Source organism: Ahaetulla prasina, chromosome 1 (genome assembly GCF_028640845.1).
Source record: "Ahaetulla prasina isolate Xishuangbanna chromosome 1, ASM2864084v1, whole genome shotgun sequence".
NCBI lineage: Eukaryota > Metazoa > Chordata > Lepidosauria > Squamata > Colubridae > Ahaetulla > Ahaetulla prasina.
Window position 1 is genome coordinate 9,042,406 of NC_080539.1, and position 19,108 is coordinate 9,061,513.

Consider the following 19,108-nt stretch of genomic DNA (forward strand, 5'->3'; position numbering starts at 1 on the left):
GTAGAATATAACTATAGTCGTGTAAGGGAGCGGCCCCCAACCTTTTGGGCACCAGGGACCAGACCTGTGGGGAGAGGTTTTTCCACGGACCAGAGGGGGCGTGGTTTTGCATGCTGCTTGCATCCCATGGATGGGGCGTCACTTGTTTACACAGACCAGTTGCTGACATGCTGCTAATCAGTGCTGATCCACAGACCTGGGGGAGGGGTCGGAGACCCTTGGCGTAAGGTGTCCTTGAGGACTTTACCCCTCTAGTTGTTGCTAACTATAGGGGGCAGTGCTCATCCCCATTTCAAGGCCATTGAGCCTTGACATTTCTCCCGGTCACGTGACCCGCATCATGTCACACAACGCTGTTACTTTACCATCAAAGTGGTACCTGTTTATCTACTCGCATCTGCATGCTTTCGAACAGCTAGATTGGCAGGAGCTGGGGAAGGACGAGAGCTCACCCCGTCGTGTGGCCCTCGGGTCTTGAAACTGGGCTGCCGCCTTTCCAGCCGACAAGCCCAGCATCCTAACCACCACGCTGCCCCTATGGTCATGTAAAAGGAACTATAATTTCATTTTGATTTACCCCCCACAATGATCTACATCAGGAGCTATTCGGCATATAACAGGGTAGGAAATTTGTGCATGCCTTAGGAAAATAAATGTCATTGTGTTTGCAGGAAGTATCTACATCTTTGCCCGGAAATGTTTTAACAAAACCTGCATGCTTCTTTCTTTTTTTAAAAAAGGACAGCACCCGCGTTTTTTGAATTGCCACAGATTAAAAGCACACATTTTAAGATAAGATAATGTTGAGATAGTCGAATGCTTGGGAACTAATCAACCCCATTAGTTTTCACACAATTATTGTTGCAAACGCTGGGCCAAGCACAGCCTTTCATTGCTATCAAGGGGAGAAAATGAACATTTACGCTTATTTCATTAGCAATTGTGGTTCAAATAAGGAACTTGGGACACCTCAGAAGACACATTAAAAATCCAAGCCTTGGAATCATAAAACGGGAAATCGACTGGAAAACATTTTCCGTACCTTTGAGGGCAATCACTTTGCTAGCAGGGTTCATGATGGCGCTGTCGGCTGAAATTGGCCGGCGAATGGGATTGTTCGGGTCGTTCATATCAATGATGACCACCTGAGCCTGCTCTCCCACTTTCTCTCGTATGCAGATGAATTTGTCAGATTCCATGGTCAAAGTACTGAAGCCGATGTTGGCTGGGTTGATACCCAGGTTCTGGAGCTAAAAAACACGGGAGGAACATCAAGGTTTGAATGAGTATTTCAACAAACCCTCTTTCATTGCTAATATGAAAATAAGACCTCCCCGAATAATAAGCCCTCCCCGAAAATATTTAAATGCATGCGCAGCCGGTCCCTGCCATTTCCTCTGGTTAGGAACAGAGCTGGAAATCAGGTAAGACAGCAAGAGGATCCCTGTCTTCTCCACACGCCCCAAAATAATAAGCCCTCCCTGAAAATTAGGCCAAGCACTTATTTCGGGGTTCAAAAAAATATAAGACAAGGTCTTATTTTTGGGAAAACATGGTGGTAATTGTAATAATAACAACAACAACTGGAGCACTGTTAATTGCAAAATGTAGTTTTACTTGACTGTAAGTCAAGAACTATTTGTATGGAATAGATTACACCCCAAAACATCTTTGGGGTTTCACCGCCAGAAGCATTTTACAGACAAAAAAAGGGAGAAATTCAAATGGCTAATGCCGTGTTTCCCCGAAAATAAGCCCTCCCCGAAAATATTTAAATGCATGCGCAGCTGGTCCCCACCATTTCCTCTGGTTAGGGTTAGGGAGACAGAGCTGGAAATCAGGTAAGACAGCAAGAAGAGCCCCATCTTGCTCCACTCGCCCCAAAATAATAAGCCCTCCCTGAAAATTAGGCCAAGCACTTATTTCGGGGTTCAAAAAAATATAAGACAAGGTCTTATTTTTGGGAAAACATGGTGGTAATTGTAATAATAACAACAACAACTGGAGCACTGTTAATTGCAAAATGTAGTTTTACTTGACTGTAAGTCAAGAACTATTTGTATGGAATAGATTACACCCCAAAACATCTTTGGGGTTTCACCGCCAGAAGCATTTTACAGACAAAAAAAGGGAGAAATTCAAATGGCTAATGCCGTGTTTCCCCGAAAATAAGCCCTCCCCGAAAATATTTAAATGCATGCGCAGCTGGTCCCCACCATTTCCTCTGGTTAGGGTTAGGGAGACAGAGCTGGAAATCAGGTAAGATAGCAAGAAGAGCCCCATCTTGCTCCACTCGCCCCAAAATAATAAGACTTCCCCGAAAATAAGGCCAAGCACTTATTTCGGGGTTCAAAAAAATGTAAGACAGAGTCTTAGTTTCGGGAAAACACAGTATGAATTGTTATGAATATGAATATTAGCATTTTCAAGGGAAATACAAGATAAGAAACAAGACAACAAGGGATATGGCAAAGGGAGATAAATTGTCAATTTTTGTGGCTGAGGGAGACAATTAAATTAATTTTGCCCCATTTTACAACCTTTTTTTGCCATAGTTGTTAAGGGAATCACTGCAATTGATAAGCTAGTTACCCAGTTGTTAAGTGAATCTGGCTTCCCCATTGACTTTGCTTCTCAGAAGGTTGCAAAAGGGGATCACATGACCTCGGGACACTGCAACCGTCATAAATACGAGTCAGTTGCCAAGCCTCCAGATTTTGATCAAGCGACCATTTGGATGCAGCAAAGGTTGTGTGAAAAATGGTCACAAGTCGCTATTTTCCAGCACTGTTGTAACTTTGAACAGTCACTAAGTGAACGGTTGTACTTACGGACTACTTGTGTTTATGATAGTTGAGTGTCCTGGAGATGTGTGGTTGCTATTTGCAATTTTTCCAGCCAGGTTCCGAAAAGAAATGGGGGGAACCCAAATTCACTTAACATCCTTGTGATTCACTTAATGACTGTAGTGATTTGTTTCCCAGCCATAGCAAAAAAAAAAAAAAAGTTCATAAAATCCCGCGCAAGTCACATAACAATGCCTTGGTTAGGAACGGAAATTCCACTGCTGATATAAGCTGTAAATTGAGAATTTATTACAAATGGCCAGGACTTTTTCCTCTGACTGATGAAAGATGGTTTCTACTTATTTTAAAAATGTTGTTAGCTGCCAGGCACTAAAACTTTGAGAGACTAGCCAGCTGATCTCTGCTATTACTCACACCATCCTGTCAAATAGGATCAAGGCATGTAAAACAGTGTCACTTAATCTAAAATAATAATTTGAGCTACTCAATAGCTACTCAATAGCCATTCAAGCATTAAAGTCTGGAAAAGCTGAAAAATTATGCCCTGATTAAGTTTTCCTCTTTCACCAGCTTTGAGGGGTGTCTGTTTATTTCTTCGATTTTTATCCTAAATCAGGATTATCTATCGCAGTGTTTCTCAACCTTGGCAATTTTAAGATGGGTGGACTCCAACTCCCAGAATTCCCCAGTCAGCATCTCCACATGCCTTTAAAATTGCCGTTTGAAAAAAGAATTGATCCAATTAAAATTGCCAAGTTTGCTTTAGAATTGATCCAAAGTATAGGGCTTCTTCAGCAAACACCCATTCTTAAATAAATCACAGTTAGCTGATGGTATGTGACCGCTAACCATAAACCACAATGGCTGGGTTTATGGATTTAAGATGCTAGCAAAGCAAGCTACTTTTTGCTTACTGGAGGACGAGGGCTCCTTAAAAAATGGAAAGCCCACATTCGTTCTACTTGGATGCCCACTTAAGCAGCAATTACTAAGCACCCCGACATTTTCCTACTTCAACAGGATTTAACCACCGCTGCATATGCGGCTTAGGAATCGGCCATGAAATTTAAGAAGACCAAAGCAGCCTTCAGCACCTATTCTATTTTCTAAAAGCCATGTTTAAGCAACTACCCGATTGTGGTTTGCAGTGAGGGGGTCTTATTAACGTTAACTTCCTACTTAGCTGGGGGCCGAGGACAGTCATTCAGCCAGGAAAGAACGGCCTCCGAGGGCCCGTTTCTTTCGAAAGAAGATTTCCCCTTCTGTAGCAATTTCCCTGGAAGTTTCACTTCCACGCTTATGCAAGATAAGTCTTTTTACTACCCTGGAGTGATTCATTCAGGGCAACGGGGGCTCGTGTTTCCTCAGACGTTTTCTGGAGTCGCTTCTGTCAAAACGGATGCAAGAACTCGGGACCATGAATTCACTGTGAGCATTTCCATATTATCAGTGACATTTCATGCGCCTCGCGAAGGGTCCGCCTTCTCCAATTCCGTTGGGTCCTCTTCCTTGCAGCCTCTGATAAGGGCAGGGTGGGCCACTGGTTTAAGGGCTGTGACCTTCTGTTCCGTGGCCAGGACAACGGCAGGCAAGGCGAGATGCTGAGAGCAATCGTCAGGGTGATATGAAGCCTTCTAGATATTTGGGACTAGAGTTCCCATGATTGTTGAACATCAGTCTTGGGGACTGGGTTCTGCGGATACCATGATCCCAAATATTCCGAAACATTTTTTTTGAAAAAATAGGCTGCACAACCATTTGACCAGCATGGTATAAGGCCATGCCAGAATGGCATGTTCTGTGGGCACACGTGTTGTTGCCAGCTGCTCTTTTAGTTCCCGGCGTGCCAGCTGGTCTTTACACGCACTGGAGCACCAGAAAACCACCTTAAAATGGCCAGAAAAATGGCCAAAACACAGGCTGTTTTGGGGTCATTTTCAGGACCTTTTCTGGGTCATTTTTTTTTGGGAGCGTTTTCAGGCCAAGAACGGCCCAAAAAACAACCTGAAAACACCCAAAACACGGCCTGAAAACAGCCCGAAAAATGGCCAAAAAACCCACAGCCAAGAACCAGGCATGTGCGCGTTGGCCAGCTGGTCTTTGGGTTTCCGGCAAGCGCACATGTACACACATCCATGCGCATTTTGGTTTGTCCACTCGGTGCCGAAAAGGTTCGCCATCACTGGTGTAAGGTCTGCCTTGAGCAAGGGGTTAGACTTCTTAGGTCAGGGGTCTCCAACCTTGGCATCTTTAAGACTTGTGGACTTCAACTCCCAGAATTCCTCAGCCAGCTTTGCTGGCTGAGGAATTCTGGGAGTTGAAGTCCACAAGTCTTAAAGTTGCCAAGGTTGGAGACCCCGTCTTAGGTCCCTTCCAACCCTTCGATTCGATGTTCTATGAAATATAGATAGTCCTCGACTTACAAAAGTTTGTTTAGGGACCATTCGAAGTGACAACAGCCCTAAAAAAAGTGACTTGTGACCATTTTTCACACTTACGACCATTGCCAGCATCCCCATGATCACGTGATTTACGTTCGGCTGCTTGGTACGTTCATATTGATGACAGCTGCAGTGTCCCAAGGTCATGTGACCCTCTTTCGCAACACCAGATTCACTTCACAACTGTGTTACTAATTTAACCCCTGAACCGATTCACTTAACAAATGTGGCAGGAAAGATTGTAAAATGGAGCAAATGTCACTTAACAAACTTCTCACTTGGCAACATAAACATTGGGCTCAAGTGTGGTTGTAAGTCAAGGACTGCCTATGCCTGGAGAACACCAGTTTTTTTAGGCTACCATTCATTGATTCTTTCCCTCAATCTAACTCTGCATATCCCTGAAGAATTTTAGCCTTTAAGAAGAAGCACATTACAATGGCTTTCATAGAAACACCATCCTACCTTAAGGGGTTGCCTTGGTAATAAAGTAGTAGCCCATAATTGTCCATTAGAGGTAGTCCTCAACTTTCAACCATTCATTTAGCAACTGCTTGAAGCTACAATGGCCATGAGAAAAGCTTCTTACAACCGTTGCTGCATTCCGCCCCTCCCCGCCTCCCCGGTCACATGATCAAAATCGGAGTGCTTGGAAACTGGCATGTATTTATGTAGACTGAGGATCCTAGGATCAAATGATCACCATCTGAAACCTTCCCAGCTGGCTTCCGTCAAGCAAAGTCAATGGGGAAAACAAATCTGCTTAACGAATGAATGATTCACTTAACTGCAGTGATTCGCTTAAGAACCATGTTAAAGGTAGCAAAGGCAAGAAAAAGGTAGTAAAATCAGACATGATTCACTTAACAATTGCCGTGTGTGTGTGTGTGTGTGTGTGTGTGTGTGTGTGTGTGTTTTCGTAGGTTTTCATGTGTATAGGTATGTAGGTCTTGGCGTATTAGGGTCTTTTCCCATGTAAGATTGAGAGTATCTTGGCGACGTTTCGACAAGGTCTCACTCTTACGGCTTCATGCTTGTACAAACAAAACGTATGTATGTATGTATATATATTTTAGCGGACCTCAGGTATGTAATTGTCCTCTATACCCATGAGAAGAAAACCAAATAAATATCATTTATTTTCAGAATTCTCCTTAATGCATATCAACCCATCTCTATATAACCAAAAATGTTGATAAGCTATTTGGGATACCAAGCAAAGAAAAACATAATCACTCACCAAACGTTTTGCCTAACAACAAAACATGCTAGATTTATAGCGTGCATTAAGGCATCGTTTGCTGAATAAACCACTATATTTTTTAATACTCCCACCATACAACCCCAACAGAAGCCAAACTCAGGTAACACTCTAACAAATATAATTAAAACTACCCACTGCCTACTGTGATAAAAACACTATCACACCAGAAGTCCATGAATAGGTCTTTAAGGGTATTTTATGCACAGAATTGCAAACATCAGTGACTTCTAACTAGCATTTTCTTCAAAAGGACACTAAAGATTTTCTAGTGTTTATTGTGGTACAAATCATTGTTCAACTACAATTCCCACACTGGTATTTTGACAGGCTGGGGAAAGAAATTAAGTAATTCATAGCCTCTGGTGGGAAAAGTATTGTATTGTACGGAACAGAGACTCCAGCAATAGGTAATCAATAAACCTTAATGCTAATAACTAGCATTTGTAGCAACAGTTTAAACGCTTTACATGGAATATTTTAAAATCAGGATACTTTAGCTACAGAGCACATTTTTAGAGCAGGATACTAATTTAATTTCTATGCCATCACTAAGCCATTATTTGTTTCACTATGCCTTATTGATTAAACCAGACCGCTAAGGCATACACAAAACACCAAACCTGTAGTCATGGTTTCCAAACCACAATGATTAGTCTCATGCAGCTGCATCACAGAAAACTGTGTGTAAATAATTTATTAAACCTGTAACTCTCTCTGATTCAACTATTAAGTTAACAGAAGGTATGCCCTAAGACAGTGGTTCTCAATGTTTTCTTCACCACACACCGCCTTTAAATAGTTTTTGTGGCCATGGACCCACTCCAAGACTTAACTCAAGATTTAAATAACATTTTTTCAAGCCTTCAAAGACTGCCCCCCCTGTGATGACATTATGCCCCCCCTCCTAGGGATCCATGGACCACCGTCTGAAGATCATGTTCGGGTCTTACCATTTACAAAGACATGGTTTGATAAGTCACGAATGGCTGTGTTTGCCCATAACACTAATAATAAATAAAAGAGGTCGTCCTTGACTTATAACCACAATTGGGACTGGAACTTCCATTACTACGGAATGTGGCTGTTAAGTGATTTTTATGATCTGGTTTGTTGTTTTTTGGGGTTTTTTTGTTGCTACAGTTATTAAGTCAATCCCGCCGTTGTTAAGCGAATCCAGCTTCTCCCACGGAGTCTACTTATTGGAAAGTCCTCTGGGAAGGTTGCACGTAGCCAGCTTTTAAGACTTGTGGACTTCAACTCCCAGAATTCTCACGGCAATGGTCTCAAAGGCACGGTTGCCAAGTGACCACGGAACACTGTGTGAACATGTGACCATAGGAGACTGTGATGCTCTTAAGTGTGAGGAGCAGTCATGAGCTGCTTTTTTCAGAGCCGTCATAACTTTGAATGGTCACTGGACGAAGGCTTGCAAGTCAAGGACTACCTGCTATACATTCTTCACAGTGCAGGGGTCTCCAACCTTGGCAATTTTTAAGACTTGTGGACTTCAACCCCCAGAATACCTCAGCCAGCAAAGCTGGCTGAGGAATTCCGGGAGTTGAACTCCACAAGTCTTAAAAGTTGTCAAGGTTGGAGACCCCTGACTTAGTGCACATCCTTAATTCTCAAAATATCACCCCCATAAACTTTAGCAAATAACAGGATTGGTATGCTTTAGCAAAGCAAGTTGCAGTGACATCAGTCCACACGACATTAATGAGCTTCAAAGCCAAGCAAAAATCTGGATACAAGCTCCCCCTATCCAAGTACAGCCATTAATTTTACTACCATACCAGTCAGAAATATGGCTTAACAGGTTGTGGAGTTAAACTGGTGTTAATTCTTAACCGCACACCGATAAAACTTTTCACCATGATTATCTACCCCTAACCTAGTCCTTCAAGTGGGTTGGGATCCCAAGAGCACCCTAGAGAGCAGCCAAACCATGGGGTGTGTAACACCTGCCATCAACTCTGAGGTCACCTGAAGAGTGAGTACTCCGGCTTGTCTGAAGTTACCGCTTCCTTTCCCTGTAGGAATCCGATTATAACTGTGCCATCTCGTTCTGTGTCAGAGCCACACTCTCCAAATAATCCTTCATGGACAATTAGTAATGTGCCATTCCTTTTATAATAATTCGCTTGCCAATGTAGCCTTTAAACTGCTGGAATAAAGAGATACCCTTGAACCCTTAAGGCTTAGTTTTCCTATATTCTTTTTCCCCAGGAAGGTGACAACATGTTAACTGCTTTCTACACAAGTTGGCCAAGTCCTTCTGAAGCACAAAGCATGTCTTGGAAATACTCACCCGCTATATCCACATATACAGATTCTCTTTTTTTAAATACAGAGGTTTTTGAATTAAGAAAGCCCTGAAAAGGAGGAGAATGTAAATGCCTTTCTAGTTAGATATGAACATCCAATATACTAACATCTTATGTTAGTATAATCCAACATCTTGGATTATATAACATCTAATCCAATATTAGACAATATACCTATTCACTTCATAAGCCGTTTTTTGTGGGATAATACATATTTCTCTGTTTCAATCTCTTTTTCTTGTATCGTGCCGTACTTATCTGCTCATATGCCACAAAATTAGATCCATCACTCCCAACTTTATAAGTTTGGAAAGTGAAAGGTGATTGGTATACTACTGATTTCTATGAAATGCAGGTGCCGAGCCCAGTGGCCTTTTATTTATATCTCAAATACATAGTGTCTTTCTTCCTTTCTTAAAAATGCTTTCTACCTGGGTTGATTATAAAATCACGGAGTCCTAGGGCCTTTGGAGGTCTTCTAGTCCAATCCCCTGCTCGAGCGGGAGACCCTATACCCTTCTGGAAAAATACCTGTCCAATTTCTTCTTAAAAACCTCCAGTAGTGGAGCATCCACAACTTCTGAAAGCAAAACCATTCTACTGATTAGCTGTTCTCACTGTCAAGAAATTCTTCCTTAGTTCTAGGCTGGATCTCTCCTTGATTAGTTTCCATCTGTTACTGCTCGTTTTGCCCTCAGGTGTTTTGAAGAATAGGTTGTCCTCAGTGGTGGGATTCAAATAATTTAACAACCAGTTCTCTGTCCTAATGACCAGCTGGGTAGGCGTGGCTTGGTGGTCATGTGACCGTGTGGGCGTGGCCAACTCAACATCACTCACGTCGATCGGCACGTTACCTTAGCTGTTACAATGTAATAAGGGTTAACCAGAGAGGCAGTTTCCGTAAGCAGGGCAATAAAGATTAAGCTAGAAACACCACCAGAATGTTTCCTTCCTGCCTTCCTTACAGGATTAGCCCTGTAAAGTAGGAGAAAAAAAACAAAATAAGATTTCTTCCCAACAACTGGTTCTCCGAACTGCTTAGAAAGTTAACAGCCGGTTCTCCCGAATAGATGCGAACTGGCTGAGTCCCACCACTGGTTGTCCCCCTCTTCTTTGTGACTGCTTCTCAAATATTGGAAGACTGTTCTATCATGTCACCCTCTAGTCCTTCTCTTTGATATATACCTAGTTCCTTTAGCCATTCATCCTATGGCTTCCAAACCTCTTATCTCAGCTCTTCTCTGCACTCTCTCTCTCTAGGGCCTTTGGAGGTCTTCTAGTCCAATCCCCTGCTCGAGCGGGAGACCCTATACCCTTCTGGAAAAATACCTGTCCAATTTCTTCTTAAAAACCTCCAGTAGTGGAGCATCCATAACTTCTGAAAGCAAAACCATTCTACTGATTAGCTGTTCTCACTGTCAAGAAATTCTTCCTTCGTTCTAGGCTGGATCTCTCCTTGATTAGTTTCCATCTGTTACTGCTCGTTTTGCCCTCAGGTCTTTTGAAGAATAGGTTGTCCTCAGTGGTGGGATTCAAATAATTTAACAACCAGTTCTCTGTCCTAATGACCAGCTGGGTAGGCGTGGCTTGGTGGTCATGTGACCGTGTGGGCGTGGCCAACTCAACATCACTCACGTCGATCGGCACGTTACCTTAGCTGTTACAATGTAATAAGGGTTAACCAGAGAGGCAGTTTCCGTAAGCAGGGCAATAAAGATTAAGCTAGAAACACCACCAGAATGTTTCCTTCCTGCCTTCCTTACAGGATTAGCCCTGTAAAGTAGGAGAAAAAAAACAAAATAAGATTTCTTCCCAACAACTGGTTCTCCGAACTGCTTAGAAAGTTAACAGCCGGTTCTCCCGAATAGATGCGAACTGGCTGAGTCCCACCACTGGTTGTCCCCCTCTTCTTTGTGACTGCTTCTCAAATATTGGAAGACTGTTCTATCATGTCACCCTCTAGTCCTTCTCTTTGATATATACCTAGTTCCTTTAGCCATTCATCCTATGGCTTCCAAACCTCTTATCTCAGCTCTTCTCTGCACTCTCTCTCTCTCTCTCTCTCTAGGGCCTTAGCAACAGTACTAGCACCCATTCCTGATATCTTATCAGCATTTAACAATGGCTAATTACAACAGTACAGGCTGTACCAATCCATTTTGCTTTTTAAGTTTACTCCAAATATTTTCAAACTGAGCCTAGCAGCCTCTAAATTATACATTCAGAGTGCAGCCATTCTTATTCCATTTCATCATTTAAGTAACCAAAGCGGAACACAATGTAAGCCGCCCTGAGTCTTCGGAGAAGGGCGGGATATAAATTTAAATTAAAAAAAAATAAAAAAAACCCACCAAGAGTTATCTATGTCATCAGCCCCCAACCTTTTGGGTGCCAGGGATCAGTTTCATGGAGAAATCTGCGAACTGGATCCTGGATCTTGCATGTGCATTAATAGGGCTTTGCTTGCTTTGCGAGTTCCTGGCGGGCTAGGGAATGGGGCTTGGGGACCTCTGATCTATGCAAAGTGAAGGCTTAGCCACAGTTTAAACCACAAACCTCCCATCCCAAAATAGTTTTGCTTTAATTACAGCCCTCTGTTAAAAATAACTTTTTTTTTTTGGTAGAACATCTGCTAAAAGAGGCTTCTCTAACCTGGTGCCTTCCAGAAGTGTTGCATTTTCAATTCTGAATTCCTGAGCCCAAAATGCCCAAGGTAAGGTAAGGTAAAAGTTCCCCTCGCACATATGTGCTAGTCGTTGCCGACTCTAGGGGGCGGTGCTCATCTCCATTTCAAAGCCGAAGAGCCAGTGCTGTCCGAAGACGTCTCAACACCAAAGGCGCACGGAACACTGTTACCTTCCCACCAAGGTGGTCCATATTTTTTCTACTTGCATTTTTTAACGTGCTTTCGAAACTGCTAGGTTGGCAGAAGCTGGGACGAGTAACGGGAGCTCACCCCGTGACACGGCAGCACTAGGGATTCGAACGGCTGAGCTGCCGACCTTTCGATCGACAAACTCAATGTCCTAGCCCCTGAGCCACCGCGTCCCCTAAAAAATGCCCAAGGCAGGCAGCAATCTACCAAAAGCTAATTTAAATGCTATGGACCAATACACGAATTTTAAAAACAAAAAACTCAAGAAGTCTGTGGGTTCTACTTCTTTACCCCTATAGAGATCAAGCTATATAACCGTGAATTTGTGGCTGAAATCTCATTTTTGCTGTAGATTTGATAGGCGGCTTTCTATATATGTCACCACGAGCCTCAGTCCCTCTGCCCTGTGAGAGGATAATAGCATGTAATCTTGCAGAAGTACTGTAACAATTGTAATTAGATATTGTTCTAAAGGTTTGAAAAAGCTCAGCCAAGTGGCATGCTATTATACATCAAGTCTCTGGCCCACGCTGTGTGCTGAGGCTGGAATATCTCATGTATCATGCAGAAGGGTGGAATTCTCCAATATACGAGAAGACCTGGCAAAAATTTCTACCCATGAGGATATTTATTACGCTGACAACAGAAATTCACCTGAGCCTGTGCAAATGGGACACACATACACACTCCATACGGAGCTGCAGCTGGTCTGTGAAGTCACCATCAATGCCCGTACAACAACCGCCCGTGGTACCATCCATGGCACCTGGTGCTCATGAATCTGATGGTGAAAAAAAAAAAAAGAAAAGTGGTCCTTTTTTAAAAAAATCACATGGTTCCAATTTTTCTCTTCTGCAAGCCCTCACTTTGTAAACTATTAAAAAGGTCGTCCGGTTTCTAGCAATACCGTTTCACCCCGTTAATTATTTTAACGTTTTATATTGTCGCAAAGAAAAAGGAGATTACAGGTAGTCCTCGACTTACAGCCCATTATTGAGCCAATGTTTCTGTGGCCGAGCGAAACATTTGTAAAGGGAATTTGCCCCATTTTACAACCTTTCTTGCCACGGTTGTTAAGTGAATTGCTGCAGTCGTTACGTTAATTTTTTTTTTAATTTGCATTTATATCCCGCCCTTCTCCGAAGACTCAGGGCGGCTTACACTATGTCAAGCAATAGTCTTCATCCATTTGTATATTATATACAAAGTCAACTTATTGCCCCCAACAATCTGGGTCCTCATTTTGTCTACCTTATAAAGGATGGAAGGCTGAGTCAACCTTGGGCCTGGTGGGACTTGAACCTGCAGTAATTGCAAGCAGCTGTGTTAATAACAGACTGTCTTAGCAGTCTGAGCCACCAGAGGCCCTGGTTAATAACAGTTAATAACAGTTATTAAATGAATCTGGCTTCCCCGATGACTTTTGCTTATAAAAAGGGGATCACGGTGACCCCTGGGACACTGCAACCGTCATAAATAGGAGTCAGATGCCAGGTGTCTGAATTTTAACACGTGACCTTGGGGATGCTGCAATAGTCGCAAGTGGAAAAATTGGTTATAAATTGGTTTTTTTCAGTGCTGTTGTCAGTTGGAACAGTCATTAGATGAACTGTTGTAAGTCAAGGACTACTTGCATTTATAGCTCAGGGTTGAAATAATGGGTCCTTGGTGCTCTCTAAAACTTGGTTGTTTTCTTGCAGACGTTTCCTAGCATTGATGTTACCTTTTATAGTCCGCCAGTGGCCAGCAGAGCTGGCAGCAGTCGGACAGTGAGGAGGTTGGGGAGGAACTTGGGCCAGCCCTAGGGGCTGGGAAAAGCTCAGACACGGGCTCTGCGTCGGAGGCAGAGAGGGAGCTAGAAAAGCAGTGAGGCAGAGGAACAGCTGGAGCCTGTTCCCAGTCTGCGCATGTGCAGAGAAGCCAGAAGACAAGAAAGCAGGGTCGACTTAGAAGTAAAGCCACACCTTAGAGGTGATTGGCCCCTCCCAAAGGAAATGAAAGAGGAGCAAACGGGGAGTGGGCTTTTGCAGGAAATAATTCGTTCGTTCGTTTCGAGAGTGGGAAGATCTGTCTGTGACTCTGTGCCAAGTTTTGCCTTGCACTGCGTTTGGAAACTAGTTACCTGGCAGCTTTCCAAGCGAGATAAGGTTTGTGTTGATAAATATTCCTCCGAAAGACTGTTTGCCAGGCCTTGCTGACTGTGAACGAAAGGAATTCACAGTCGGTAAATAAAAGAGGTTTTGCCGGGACCAAGACTCTGTTTCCTGCTTTTTAAGGGAGCCTCGGTCAGAATATTACTGTCGTGTCCCATTCCTCCGCTGACGGCCGGGTCAGGGAAATCCGAATCAGGCTTCCCTCTGCAGCTCTGCCCAAAGTCCTAGCAAAGTCCTCAGAGCAGGCAGGAGACCAGTAAGTGACTTCAGCAAGATAAGTTCGACTTTGCCTGACTCAGAGACTGCCAGAAAGTAGATCCTTTATATAGGCCATGGGGTGTGACTCCATGACTCAGCACTCATTAAGGCCTGCCCCTCCCTTCCTTCTGTTGCCTCCGCCTATCCAGTCTTCTGATGCGAGGGTCACTCCAATCAGCAGCTGTTGGAAATAAACTTTCCTCAGGCTCACATGCTGTGGAGGAGGGGGAGGGGTCTAGCTGCTCCGTTTGCCTGGGCATGGAGCCAGGGCTGGGGCCGGGGGGTGCTCCCTCCTCTGCAGCCTGCTTGGGCATGGAGCCAGGGCTGGGGCCGGGAGATGCCCCCTCCTCAGCCTGTCTGGGCATGGAGCCAGGGCTGGGGCCGGGAGGACATTCTTCAGCGTTCGGAAGCAGATAAGCAGACCCCGGCTGCGGTGAGAGCGGGCAAGACACAACAATTACCTAGTATGGGTGATGAAACGTCTGCAAGAAAACAACCAAGCTCAGAGAGCACCAAGGACCCTCTTATATTCTCGCTTTTATCTTGTAAGCCGCCTAGAGTCGCCTCTTTAATTTAATGAATTAAAATAATTATGGTTCTCAAAAATTCGGCCAGTATCTCCTTTTCGTAATGACGCTGCTTCAGAGGTTTGGTTCGTCGGAATAAAGACACTCTCAGTGAATGCCCTGCTCCTCCCATCTCTTTTCTATATCACCGCTGTCCATTAATTTGTTCCCTCCTCTGGGCTAGCCACCGCCGTCGCTTAAAAAAAAGAGAGCAAGGTCAGCAGAAACCATCCCTTCTTCTGCTTGATGTTCCCTGCATGTGCTCAGAGGGCTGGATGCGGACTGGAAACATAACAACCGCTGTGCTGAAAAGATTTGTGAAGTTGAAGATACTATTATTGAACGTCTTAAACGGCTTAGAACAGGGATTATCCGTTGGACTGGTTCTCCTGCTATGAACTCATCCAGATACTTAGGTAATAAGCAGGACAAACCCTTCTGAAAACGCCTTCCCTATCAAGAGATTGGCTGTTAGGTGAAGCGGCAAAGAACCCCTTTGTGGATGTCCTCTTGAAAGTGATGGCTTTCACCCTGCCCTCCTAGTATTTAAGAAACACACCTATTTCAATCCAACAATTACAGTATGCAAGCGGAAGGAATCGAGCTTCAGAGCAGCAACGCATGCCCAAACTTGCCAATTCTTTATAAAGGTACTCAATCTGCATTTAACAGAGTTTGCCCTCAGAAAAGGGCTTTTTAACAAAAAAAATATATATACAGCTGAACTGGAAAGAAGCCAGTGTCTCAGCAGAGAAGCAACCTAGAACTAAGGAGAAATTTCCTGACAGTTAGAACAATTAATCAGCGGAATGACTTGCCTCCAGAAGTTGTGAATGCTCCAATACTGGAGGTTTTTAAGAAGAGATTGCTCTACCATTTGTCTGAAATGGTATATAGGGCCATGATGGCAAACCTATGGCACGCGTAGCCATTTCTGCAGGCCTGCGAGCTGTCGCCTTAGGTCAGCTCCACTGCACATGCACACACGCCTCCCTCCTGGCCAGCTGATTTTCGGGTCTTTGCTGTGCATGAGGGAGATGTGCGCGCATGCCCATGTCATCCCCCTCCCCTCCCAGGAGTCTCCACGCAGACCGTTTTGGTCTCCAGGTAAGTACAGGGCTCGTGTGGAAGCTGAAAAACGGGTCTACCGGAAGTCGGGAAACGGGCCGTTTCCAGCCTCTGGAGGCTTCAAGGAGACCTGCTAGGCACAAAAATGGGGCTCGTGGGCACACATGCGCGCGCTATCACGCATGTGCTTGGCACCTGAGGAAAAAATGGTTAGCCATCACTGGTGTAGGGTCTCCTGCCTGCCTGGTTGGACTAGAAGGCCTCCAAGGTCCCTTCCAACTCAGTTCTTCTATTCTAACATTCAAGTCACTACAACAGCCTAAATCATATCCTCCTTTACTCACAACAAAGGCCCTTCCCTGGCAAAGTTACCATTTGAGAAGGGAAAAAAAACACCAACAGAATCAGTTGGTACACTGAGTTGCTACACCGGGGAGAACCCCCTTAAATAATAAGTAATTATTTTATTTTTATTTTTTATTAATTAAATTTATACACACCAGCCATCTCCCTGTCGAGCACACTGAGTGGCTTACAAAGGTTATCTTCAGTTCAAACCCTGTCAACATTGACTAATCAAGAAAAAGATTGTGTGATCTTGTAGAGAACTGTGGAGTGAAAATATCTGGCTGATCACTTCTGCCCATTAAATCTTGCAGAGCGCGCTTGTGGTGGGTTCCTTTGGCGCGGAACCTATTTTTGGTGGGCCCCAGGAGACATAGAAACATAGAAAACTGACAGCAGGAAAAGACCTAGTGATCCATCGAGTCTGCCTTTTGAGGAAATTTTTTTTTAATTTTTATTAAAATTTTCATCGAATGATGGACATGTGTTTATCCCAGGCATGTTTAAATGCAGTTACTGAAGACTGACCCACTATCTCAGCTGGAAGTCGGTTCCAAGCTTCCACTACTTTTTCTAAATCTAACATGACTTTTGAACTTCTCTCCTGGCAGGTTGAGGTTATGCCCAGGGGTGGGCTTCAAAAATTTTAGCAAGGGGTTCTCTGCCCGGTTTCTGGGTGGGCGTGGCCTATTCAGCCTCCTGCACCACGGCGGGGGGGGTGCCCTCCCCAGGCTCCAGAGGCTTTCCTTGAGCCTCCGGGAGGGCAAAAACGGCCTCCCCACGCTCCGGAGGACCTCTGGAGGCCAAACTTCCACTAGGCCCGTTTTTCGCCCTCCCTGAGCCTCCGCACACGCCCTGCACTTACCTGTGGCCTGTGGGGACTTTTGGGAGGGGAGGGATGGGCAGGGCCAGCCAGGAGTGGGATTTGGAGGTTCTCCGAACTGTACAGAATCTTTGCTAGAGGTTCTCCAGAACCCCCGAGAACCTCCAGCAGAATGCTGGACTGGTATCTGCGTTCTTTATTTGTGCTTAACACTGAAAGTACTGCCTTGCAGAACTTTATTCACATCCGTAATACATTTAAAGGTTACAATCACGTCTCCCCCACCCTTCTCTGCTGTGGTGCCTGGCTTAGGGGACATCCTTCCTCCCAAAATTAGATGATCTCCATTCCCTTTTGATATTCTGAAAGGCCCTCAAGACTTGGTGACATTATCGGGCCTGAGGCTCAGAGCCTTTCTGATTTTCTGAAATGGCTTTACTGTTAACCTGACATCTTTATCCTTCTCAATGCCTAGGGCAAGTAATGGTGAACCTTTTGGGCTCAGCCTGTCAAAAATTTGGAAACTGCCTAATTTGACTATGCTGGTGTGTCTCATACAACAACAACAAAAAAAGAATTCTTTACATGTTGATTTATTTTTTTAAAAGTACGATCCAATTACGTGTGTGATTCCCCAGAATCTGCCGCATGGCAATTACCTTCAGGCAGCGTTCTCTTTATTTGACAGGGCCCTGAGCTTACTAGAGGCAGCTCCGAGTCACATGAGGCTTTTTGCTCTTGAAATGGCTTCAGAAAATGCTCCTTCACAGCCTGTGCAGCCCAGGAAAATTGGGTGAAGGCATACCCTGTTTTCGCACTATTTTTGGAGGCTCCAGAGGCTTCCTGAGAGCACACCCCATACTTGTGAGGCCTTTGTAGCCTCTAAAAATCACACGGGAATGGGATATATCATATTTTTCGGAGTATAAGACGCACCTTCCCCCAAAAAAACGAGGGTGAAAATCTGGGTGTGTCTTATACTCCGAATGCAGCCCCACCCAGCTTCTCAAACGGAGGTTTCAGAGGCTAAAAAAAGCATCAGAAACTAAACTTCAGAAAAAAAAGCCCCAAAAGGAGCTTCAGAAAAGAAGCTCCCAAACAGAGCTTTAGAGGCTTTTTTTCTGAAGTTCTGTTTTGGAGGCTTTCAGAGGGAGAAAAAAGTTTTTTCTGAAACAGCTTTTCAGAGGCAGGAAAAAAAAGCAAACAAAAGCAAGACACAGAGCTTACAACCAAGGAACCTGTTGCTAAAATTCACCTCTGGGAACAGCTGACTGGGGGTATTCCGGGAGGCCGATCCACCTGCCAATCAGCTTTTTCCTTATTTTCCTCCCCAAAAACTAAGATGCGTCTTATACTCCGGTGCATTTTATACTCCGAAAAATATGGTATGTTCAACAGTAGGTGTGTCAGGTGTTGGTGAATGTTGGTATGTCACAAAACACTGGGATGTGTCACCTTTGACACAGATATGGTAGGTTCGCCGTCACTGGCATAGGAGCACCTGAAGGCAAGATGAGAAGCAATGGATGGAAACTAATCAAGAAGAGAACCAGTCTAGAAGTAAGGCGAGATTTCCTCACAGTTAAAACAATTAGTTAGTTCAACGACTTGCCTCCAGAAGTTGTGGTTGCTCCACCAATGGAGGTTTATAAGAGTTTGGACAGCCATTTGTTTGGGAAAATATAGGGCAGGGGACACACACGTGCTGATAACCCGAAGACCAGCTGGCAAACCAGAAGAGCAGCTGGTGACGGCGCATGGGCCCACAGAGGGCTCTATGTGCCACCTCTGGCACGCGCACCATAGGTTCACCATCACAGATATAGGGTCTCCTGCTTGAGCAAGGGGTTGGACTTTAGACTTCCAAGGTCTCTTCTAACTCTGTTATTTTGTTAGATGGTTGGGTGGCATCTGTAGTTTCTATAGAACGCTTTGTCAACTACACCTTGTTGAGAAATACTGTTTGGCTGCCTGGGGAATTCTGGGATTTGAAGTTCACAAGTTTTAAAGTTGCCGCGGTTGGGAAACCCTATCATAACATCTAGAACTCATTTACTTCCTACAGTATTTCTATAGATCAGTGTTTCTCAACTTAAAAGATGCGTGGACTTCAACTCCCAAAATTCTCCAGTTGAGAAGGCTGGCTGGAGAATACTGGGAACTGAAGTCCGGGAATCTTTTAAA

General features: G+C 44.2%; 1 protein-coding gene across 1 annotated transcript in view; it reads right to left on the minus strand.

Moving 5' to 3' along the window:
• The window catches only part of CLTC (clathrin heavy chain), a 110,050-nt gene that overhangs the window by 72,967 nt on the left and 17,975 nt on the right, over positions 1 to 19,108 (minus strand). Inside the window, exon 2 of the mRNA XM_058164119.1 lies at positions 1,043 to 1,250. Coding sequence (XP_058020102.1) covers positions 1,043 to 1,250 — 208 coding nt within the window. The remainder of the gene's footprint in view (positions 1 to 1,042; positions 1,251 to 19,108) is intronic.